Here is a 10,459-nt window from a genome sequence, read left to right on the forward strand (position 1 = left end):
GGAATGCCTCCCTTTGCATCTTACATTCTGCAGAGGATATGGGAAGTAAGTCTTGCAGCAGATATTTCAGGATTTACTTTTCTGAGAATTTTGTCTAATACAGTTACTGTCATTATAAGTACCAGTTTCTTTCTGCTTGAGGAATCCAAAGTGGATTTAGTAAGTCACAGTTTGAAGGAAGAAAAGATGCTTTAGTCAGAAGGTCTGGGAGAAAACAGAATTCTTGGCCAGTCTCCCAGATGTTGAAAGACTTTCTCCTAGAGTTATAAACAGCCTTCAGCCAGTCTGAGGTTCTCATTGCCCTACCCTCAAGAAAAGATTACGTAAAGTGATAGAAACCCTAGAAATACAAACCCAGGTGTTTTCAGCAGTTGACAGAAATAGTAGAGGAAGCACCAGCTGCTTCCTTTCTTTCAGAGTTACTGCTGAGGTCACAAAAGTTGTCCTTAGCGAGTGTTGGAAAAGCCCACTCTCCAGACCAAAGGTCGGCAAACTTTTTCTCTAGCCAGATAGTAAATATTTTAAGCTATACTGTCTCTGTTGGAATAACTCAACTGCTGTTTTTTTGCATAAAACCAGCCATGGACAATACATAAAAGAGTAGGTATGATTGTGTTCCAGTAAAAACTTAAAAACAAGCAAACCACAGAATTTGAGCCATAAGCCATAGTTTTCTAACCCCTATTCTAAATTCCTAAAATTCCATTTTCCCATGAAAAAAATCTCCCTAGCAGTACACAGTGAGCTAGATTTTATTCTCACTTGTAACAGATTGAACAAACAATAAGAAAAGTAAAGATGAGAAATTTCAGGGCATTGAAAGCACTTTTAAATAAACTTCCAAACTTAAGCCCTAAAAGTCATTGGCGGCTTTTATTGGTCCTATCTTAGAGTGCTTGATTATTGTAATTTTATTTTGTAAATTAATGACAAATTTTCCTGAACATTTACTATTTAAAAAAAAAAAAAAAAAAAAGCTTTAAAAATGGGGGAAAACATGGTTGAAACTATTTTTAGGCTCTACCTTTCAAAAATCTTTTTTGGCTTCAATGTTTAATGGATTATACCAAAATTAAGTAAAAAAGTAACTGCTCATTCAGTTGTCCTTATATTCTGTTCTTGTCATTTTATTTACAGGTAATTGAATACAATCCTTCTCAATGTCTAGATTGGTTGGCAGTGCAGACACCCCGAAATAAACTGGCACACAGCTGGGTCCTACAGAATATGGAAAACTGGGTCGAGCGGTTTCTTTTGGCTCACAATTATCCTAGAGTCAGGACTTGTAAGTCAAATATTTAGAATTTAACCATTTGTTGTTATAAGTTTTGGTTTTTTTTGTTTTGTTTTTAAGGTGACCTCAATATGCCCATTGTCGTATAATGCAAAGGCTCTTAGAGATATTGTTCTTAAAGGCCAGAGTCATACTAGTATTTGGAAACCTGTAGCAATGTTTTACAAATATCTACAATGTTTTTGTTTTTTTAAGGATAGGAAACTATGTCCTTTTTTGGGTAACATCACCACCACTACCATTTTTGGTTTTTTGCTTAATAGAGTGACAAAGCATGATTAGCATTAGTAAAAAGAGTAAAGGGTCAGAAAATCCTATCTTAAAAGTAATTGGGGAAGGCTGAAAGTAAAGTAGTAATAAAGACATAAAGCAAGCTGAGAAAATATTCACTGAAATTCTGAGAGTTAAATGATAAACATTTCATTATACCCAGTTTATGAGAGAATAAACATCTTGAAAGACTGACAATACAGAATATAGATATTTCACAGAATAGAAAATCGCCTATAAACAAACATAAACTATGTTCTCTTTTGGTAGTGTTCAAAGAAATAAAAATCAAAGTAGTTAATATTCTAAATTTCTTTATTTCAAATTTAATCATCAAAATGATATTTGCTAGCTGTCTACTGAAAGGGCCTAGAATCAGTGACACTCCAGTAGCAACAAGCACATCGAACACACAGATATTTTTTTCTAAATATTGTTCTCCAATAAAATGAATCATGGCTCCTTGGAGAAAATAGCTGATTTTAAGACTGGGGCAAGGAATATGTAAGATGATCCTGGAACATCTTGTAAAACCAAAAGAAGAAGGCATGTCAAAGGAACATTGAGCCAACCTGAAAGCATTCCCAATGGCCAAAGCTGGAACAATTTCTATTAAAAAAAAAAAAAAAATCATAATGCTAGATTGTAACCCAAAGTATAACTATTCATGAGTCCATACTGTCATAAATAAATGATTGAATAAATAAACAAGTAGAGAAGAAACAAATCTCCCATACAGAAGAATGTCAAATAATTTATGTACATCCTCTTTCAAAGAGGTGGAGTATAACTCCTCACACCTTTTGTATGAGCTTAGTGACTTTCAAAGAATAAAGTGTGGGGGATCCCAGAAATAACATTGAAGTGAAGAAATTTAACAAACATCAACGCAGCCAGGTGGTTAAGTTTAACATCATACCTGAAAATTCATGTTGATAGTATGTACCCTTGATATAATGTGATGCAAAGGGCACTTGACTTACATGGTCTTCCACACAAAAAACCTGTATCCTGAGTCTAACCATGATAAACATGAGACAAACCCAATTTGAGGGACATTCTGCAAAAATACCTGACCTCAAAACTGTCAAGGTCATCAAATGCAGGAGAAATCTGAGAAACTGTCACAGCCAAGAGGAGTTAAGGAGACATAACAACTGAATATATCTTAGAACCATATAAAAAGAACATTTGAAATCTAAAGTGTAAAGTTTAGTTAATACTGATGTGCCAGTGTTTGTTCCATAGACACAACCAAGGTACCATAGTAATAATAGATATTAAAAATAGAGGAAATGTGGAAGGGGTGTATGGGAACTGTCTGTTCTACCTATTCTAAAATAAAAGATTTACTTAGGCAAACACCTTTCAGTGGTGAGTGCACATGGGTTGGCATTGGCACTCTGCTTATAGGCTTGTTTTTCCTGTCAATATAGGGAACCTCACAGTACTTGGATATTTGTAAGAGCTGACATATCTTGGTGTCATTCTTGCCCTGACTTCTGAACATAAAATAATTCAAAAATCTGAACCAAAAAAAAAAAAAGTGTTTTAGCCAGCTGTTACACCTAATATTCATGACAGTGCTTAGGAAACAGCATTCTCATATATTGCAGTGACATTGTAAGTTAATATTACCCTTAAGAAAGGCATTCGATTTACCAGTATGTACCAAGATCCTTAAAATGTTTTTGCGCTGTTTAACTTAGTAATACTATTTCAGGGATTCCAGTTTAAGTAAGTCATCCAGTGTATTGGATACCCAACAGCATTATTTATAGTTGAGAAAAATTAAAAGCTGGATGTTCAGCTAGAAAGTAAATTGTTATAATGCATCATTTTAAAATTATAATAGTGAAGATTATAGTAACATCAACAAGTGTTTTTTATATAATGTAACTTGAAAAAAGGGCCCAAATATTTGAATAGGATGAATATAACTTCCAATAAGAATTAGAGTAACATGTGTAGAAGAAAAACTAGAGATACTTTTAAATCCTACAAAACAATTTTAAGAAATGACAGAATGTTCAGAGTAAAAAAAAAATTGAGACATAATTGGTGTCTTAAAATAGTTGAAGAGTTGCCATATAGAAATGGAAGTAGATTTGTTCTAAGTTCAGCTGAACATTTTTTAAATCACAAAAGACTTTTCTCAGTTGTAGTATTACACAAAAATCGATCAAGATGATAACTACGTGCCAACTTTTATAATTTGAAACAAATATCAAATTGAGCCTAACTGAAAATAGATTTCCAGAGTGCTGTGTAGGTGAAGAAATACATAGAAATGGAGTATTGTGCAGAAATAAAGTTTAATTCGAAATCTGTAAAATAGATCACAATAAATTTTAGAAACACTGACTTTATTTGCTTTAGCAGTACAATGGAAATTATCAAATTATAGGTAGAATAGTGGGAGACAGAATTAGTAGGTGTATTGAAAAGAGTTAAACTAAGGAATTGGAGACCTTGAGGAGGCTCTGTAGTGAATGTTGTTAGGAGTGTTAGCTTATAAATCTGACAATCTAGGTTTGAATTCCAGTTGTGCCACTAGCTGTGTAATATGGGGCTGTCTTACTGTTTCAAGTCTTGAGAGAAAGGGGGGATAAAAAAAGGAGTGTCTTTTTCTGTACAACGTTTAATGTTAAATAGTAAACATTCGATAAATGTTAGCAATTCTTGTTATCGTTTTACTATTACCATCATCGTCATCATTTCCCAAGGCCGAATCTGGTCTCTGCCTCTTTATCTATGTGACCTCGGTCATTGCCTTTCCAAGATTCAGATTTTTTTATATAATATCACCTACATCCAGGATGAGTATGAGGATTAAATGAGATAATATTATAAAGTACTTAGCTCAGTGCTTTGCTCATAGTAACTGCTTTTACAGATGGACTCAGCTAATGAGTCATTAACCTCTCAGATTTATAGCATACACTTAATAACATTTTTCAGGTTTGTTGAATGAAGGAGGGATTCTTTTTTGTGTGCAAGATTAGCCTAGAAGACTTAAAGATTTTCCAAAGTTAATGTTCTATAATTGTCATATATATAATCTTTTATATTACAAAGGACTTTTAGAAGATCTCATTCTCTCTGTATAACGTAAGTACATTTTACCATTAGCAGTATATTATTACAAAATAATTTACCATTTTTTGTAAAGAATAAGAAAACTAAGACCTTAAAACTAAGTAAATGATTTGACCATGTCAGACAGCCTTAATATAGGTCTTCTGGTTCCAAATGCTGTGTTCTTCCTGTTGAACTATATTGTTTCCTGAGAAGAAAAGAAGTGATAAGTGGGAAAATTCTACATTTTAGGAAAGTTGAGCAAAAGCGATTGAAACCTGTTTCTGCTAACACAATTGTTGTTCTCATCATTCCTTGGTATCTTCCTATGGGGCCAGTGGTAGATCAGAAAGATAATAAATGTTCATGTCCCTTAATTTTTATTTATTTAAATTTTTAAAGGGAAGAGTGGCTTTGTGTTTAATGACTGCTCTTCAGTCTATTTTATATCTTGTAAGGTTCTATCTGACAGTTTTGTTTTACATTTTATAGCTGCAGCTTATCTTCTGGTGTCCCTTATACCAAGCAATTCATTCCGCCAGATGTTCCGGTCAACAAGGTCTTTGCACATCCCAACCCGTGACCTTCCACTCAGTCCAGACACAACAGTAGTCCTGCATCAGGTCTACAACGTGCTCCTTGGTTTGCTCTCAAGAGCCAAACTTTATGTTGATGCTGCTGTTCATGGCACTACAAAGCTAGTGCCCTATTTTAGCTTTATGACTTATTGTTTAATTTCCAAAACTGAGAAGCTGATGTTTTCCACATATTTCATGGATTTGTGGAACCTTTTCCAGCCTAAACTTTCTGAGCCAGCAATAGCTACAAATCACAATAAACAGGCTTTGCTTTCATTTTGGTACAATGTGTGTGCTGACTGTCCAGAGAATATCCGCCTTATTGTTCAGAACCCCGTGGTAACCAAGAACATTGCCTTCAATTACATCCTTGCTGACCATGATGATCAGGATGTGGTGCTTTTTAACCGTGGGATGCTGCCTGCCTACTACGGCATTCTGAGGCTCTGCTGTGAGCAGTCTCCTGCATTCACACGACAACTGGCTTCTCACCAGAACATCCAGTGGGCCTTTAAGAATCTTACACCACATGCCAGCCAATATCCTGGAGTGAGTAAAATTGGTTACTCTTATATCTGTATCCTCAAATTGTTTGGAAATAACTTGTTTTTCCCCTTGTGGGAAACGGTGACAAAATATAGGAGTATAGTCTAACTTTAACTGTTCTTATAGGCTTAACATGTATTTTCTTGAATGTATGTGTAAAATGCTATATGGTTATAAAATTTTTAAGTAGATGGATACTTAGGTTGATGTTGAAATGTTCTCTCTAATGGAACTTACCTATTTGAATTTGGTTTTGTAAATGTGTTTTTCATATATTCTTAATGAAAAAGCTTTGTGGTACAGTTTTTGGGAAGTTTTTACTATTTAGATATTTATTATCAAGATCTATATGTTATGCTAAGCTGTGAGCTAGACAGTATTTTATCTGTTATAATATTCCCTAATATTTTTTTCTCACACTACATTCAAATGAACAAAATTTGTAGGTTTCATATTAAATTTTACCTCCTCCATGTAAAGCTGTCATTCTTGAATATTTCTTTTCACTGTTTTTCTGTTGTAAACAGAAAATTACACCAAGAGGGTATAAATCCGAGAAGAGAGATCGAAGGCAGAACCCTTTTTAAAGCTGTTGTTAACCCAGAGGCCACAAACTGCTAATATTAGAACTTATTTGCTAAATAGGGGATGGTGGGACTGGAGGAGTGAGCTTTTTCAAGACATTCAACATCTAAGAGTTCAATCAAAAGAATACAATAAAGGGTATTTTAAGTATAAGTATCCTCTTTCCTGTCGTTTAGGCATAATGTAGTGAATTGTTTAGAATTTCTCACCCTGAAAGAATAACCTAATTTCCAGTGAAGAAGTTAGAATGCCTATAATAAAGTAAAGAAAGTGATTGTATTAAGTTCCAGAAAAGGTTCAAAGCCAAGGCTATAATACAGAAGGAAAAGAATGAGAGCATCAGCCTGATTTAGGATCATGACAGGCTTTATTAAGATTCAGTGGATGTGGATTTATTTCACATTCACATAATATTTGATTTAGTTAATAAATATGTCTATAGTTAAATGTACCTTTGAAGAGTGTTGGGCGAGTGAGAATATTTATCTGTTGTTTCTTGCCCTTGACGTCAATGAAATGTAACATCTTTTATTGTGGAATTTATTAGAGATTTTAATGGAAACAATGCTTAAATCAATTTTTGCCGAGTAACAAACCAACCATCATCGGTCGAGAAAGATCATTCCAAATATTGATTGGCATAGAAGGGTTTTCTCAGAAACAGTCTTAATTCAGGTGTAATTGAGAGCTGTAAAATCTTTGTGACAAAGTAATGATTTCTTATTTATTAAAGAAAAGGGAACAAAGGATCATAGTAGTTTGTCTCTGGGTGCACATGTGAAGTTACAAAACTTAGTACTTTGAACAGTATTAAGACTAAAAATGAACTGTATTTACTTGTAGTTTTTAATCTTCCTGAAATTTTATTTTAAGGTTTTCTTTTAGTGAATTATGTATTTCTTAAATAGAATTCGTTGCTAATTTTATAACTATTCTTGAATGGTAGTGTAATCTGATTTATTTGTATAATTTTAAGAGCTGGCTAATGAGCATAACATTCAGAAATGAGATGCAAACGTTCTAAAATATTTCAGGGTTAAAAGATCACTATAATGCTTATTTTTCCTTTTTAGGCAGTGGAAGAACTATTTAACCTGATGCAGCTTTTTATAGCTCAGAGGCCAGATATGAGAGAAGAAGAATTAGAAGATATTAAACAGTTTAAGAAAACAACCATAAGTTGTTACTTACGTTGCTTAGATGGCCGCTCCTGCTGGACTACGTTAATAAGGTAAAAATATCTATTCTAGTGTTTTTTTTGTTTAGTTTTTCCAGGTGAGGGTATGGGGACCATACTTTTGATACTTAATAATAATTTAAATTACTTATAACTGAAAATTTACAATTCTTTAAGGTTATTAGGGAAGCATATATGCATTTAGTTACCTTGGAAGAATTTATATTTTGAAAATTAGCTACTTTTGAACAGGTTTTGTTTTTGTTTGGTTTTGGATTGTGTTTTATCACAATCATAGAATCTTAGGATTGGAAAGAACCTTAATGTACAATCTTCCACCTAAAGTTTGACTCCTCTTCTCTGTAGCAATCATCCAAACTTATGCTTGAACAGTTCTGTTCCAGGGGCTTCCAGAAACAGCTTTCTCTATCTTTTGATGAGTTTACTGTTAATATGTTTCTCATTCCGTTTAGCCCAGATCTACCTATATTTTTTAACTGTAAGAATTAGGCAAAATAACAAAACATGATCTTTCCAACTTACTTCATTGTTTAGAGTGACAGAAGTTTATTGAATGGCTGTGAAGGAACTGCTACAAATTACATTTATTACCCTTTAACTGTAGAAATAGAATCCAGGTTAATTTCTTAAAATGAATCTATGTATTTATTACATCTAAGACTTGGAGGCAATATCCTTTATTAGGTGCATATTTTTTGGCGGTCCTTTTGTATCTTTAAAAAAATGTTTTTAATTAAATTTATCGGGTTAACTGGTTAATAACATTAAATTTTAGGTGTACAACTTTATAATATAAAATCTGTATACTCTATTGTGCTCACCACGCCAAGCTCAGTCTCCTTTTGTCGCCGTAAATTTGACCTGCGTTACCCTCTTCATCCTTCCCCTGCCCCCTTATTCTCTGATAACCACCATTCTGTCATCCTTATCTATGAGTTTATTTGTTGAACACTATAGTATCTTAAGCTGTTCAACCCAAGATAAGGTTATTTCAGATTATCATCTTCAGAAAACTTTTCAATTTAAATCTTTATTAATACACAAAATGAAATTAAGCTTTTGCTAGGACTCCTTAGAGGGATTTAAAAATTTTTCGACATTAATTTTGAATACATTTTTTCCCCAAGATTTACTACTTGAAGTTTATTTTCAAAAAAAGATTTGGAGCTTTCTTAATTCTTTTTTGAAAAAAGAAAAAAAAATCTGATTGAAGTGAAAGGATTTCTATTCTAGTCATACTATATAACAGCAGTTTCCAGTACGTAATACTGAAATAAGTTCTATTAATAAGAGTAAATTATTTATAAGGCCAACATGTTTTTAATTTTATTTGTACTAATGTTACTCTTTTTTCCTCAATACCCAGCTAATGAGTGCTTTGATAATACAGGTGTATTTTATTATTATCCAGAATTTAGCATAATTTAGAAGATAAACTCATTATAAAAATAAACATTATTTATACTGAAATTTTAAAAATATTCCCATCACAGCTCTGTTTTACCATTGCGGATAATATCTATTCTGTAGGATAGTATCTGTAGGATAGTATCTATTCTGTAGGATAGTATCTATTCTGTAGGTAGGAAAGTAATTTAACAATTCTGGTTTTTTTTTGTTAAATCACCTAAGTGTTCTGTTCTGGTTCAGAGTTCTCAAACTGTACTTTAAATATTCTTCTAGTGCCTTCAGAATACTATTAGAATCTGATGAAGACAGACTTCTTGTTGTATTTAATAGAGGGTTGATCCTGATGACTGAGGTAAATATTTTATTGTATTTTACTGTAGATTTATTTCATTTTAATTTTCTCACCAGGACTTCTAGACTGTTTTACAGTTATCTGGATTTTAATTATACAGATCAGTAAATGCTAATTTATATTCCAAGAATAATAAGGTTATAATTTTTAAGGTGCTGTTTTCTTTTCCCATAGTAATTCCATACTTTCTCCCTTATTTTGTGTTTAGAACAACCACTCTAAATAAACTGATTTTATTCATTTCATTTGTAAAGATAGAAACATAAGAAATTTGTATGATTTAATCAAGAACGCGTAATTTCTCAAGAGCTCACTTATTTGACAGAGTTACAAAATCTGAGATTAGCATCATCAGAGGAAGCCAGTGAGACTGTTACAGGTGGTAAAAATCAGCCATTCATTCTTCCCATAATTCTTGAAAATCCACAACTGTGAGATGATTTTAAGACCACAGAGGTGCATTATACTCTTTAGTCTACTAGTAGAGATAAGAAGAAAGAGTATACCTGTTAAGGGTTCCATGAGATTAAGGAGTAGGATGTTTTTTTCCTACCTGTAGTTAATAGTATGATAGAATAGGAATACAACATGTTTAAAACTACACTTTGAAGAATTTAAGCTTGCATTGGTAAGTGGGAGAGCATTTAGATAAATGGCTTAATCAGCACAGAAGCAAAGAAGTATTGGTTGTGTTTAAGAAGTGTCAGGAATTTCTGTATAGCTAAAACAAAAGGTATGTGAAGAGGAGTAGTGAGAATTTCATTCAACAGATATTTGAATGTCCGTTCTGTGCCAGGCGTTGTGCTAGGCTCTGGGGACACATCAGTGAACAAGACAGCTTACAGGTTAAGTGCCTCATGAGTACGTTGTTCAGATTATGTACTGCTACAGATTCTAGGCTACAAATTGTGATCTTTGAATTCTAAATAGTATATAGAGTATGGGGAATTGAGAGGATTAGATAAAAGGTACTTGTGGCATAAAATGAAATAGGGAAAAACTAAGGATTTAATTAAGCTACTTCCGTTAAAGGAGTTAATAGATTTAACACATTAGTATAATTAAAGGAGCTCCTGCCTTTTTTGAGCTCTTTTACTTTATTCAGAACTACTATTTTGAATTTGGCTGACAGCCATGTCACCATTGTC

The 10,459-nt window shown here is 33.0% G+C and overlaps 1 protein-coding gene across 1 annotated transcript in view; it reads left to right on the top strand.

The window, feature by feature from the left end:
- USP34 (ubiquitin specific peptidase 34) overlaps positions 1-10,459 on the top strand; it is a 202,965-nt gene that overhangs the window by 175,833 nt on the left and 16,673 nt on the right. The window contains exons 69-73 of the mRNA XM_015587514.2: positions 1-45; positions 1,138-1,285; positions 5,135-5,769; positions 7,425-7,582; positions 9,233-9,311. The exon at positions 1-45 is cut by the window's left edge and continues 27 nt beyond it. Of these exons, the coding sequence (XP_015443000.2) occupies positions 1-45; positions 1,138-1,285; positions 5,135-5,769; positions 7,425-7,582; positions 9,233-9,311 (1,065 nt within the window). The remainder of the gene's footprint in view (positions 46-1,137; positions 1,286-5,134; positions 5,770-7,424; positions 7,583-9,232; positions 9,312-10,459) is intronic.

The sequence above is a fragment of the Pteropus alecto genome, unplaced genomic scaffold, assembly GCF_000325575.1.
Source record: "Pteropus alecto unplaced genomic scaffold, ASM32557v1 scaffold131, whole genome shotgun sequence".
In the NCBI taxonomy this organism is placed as follows: Eukaryota; Metazoa; Chordata; class Mammalia; order Chiroptera; family Pteropodidae; genus Pteropus; species Pteropus alecto.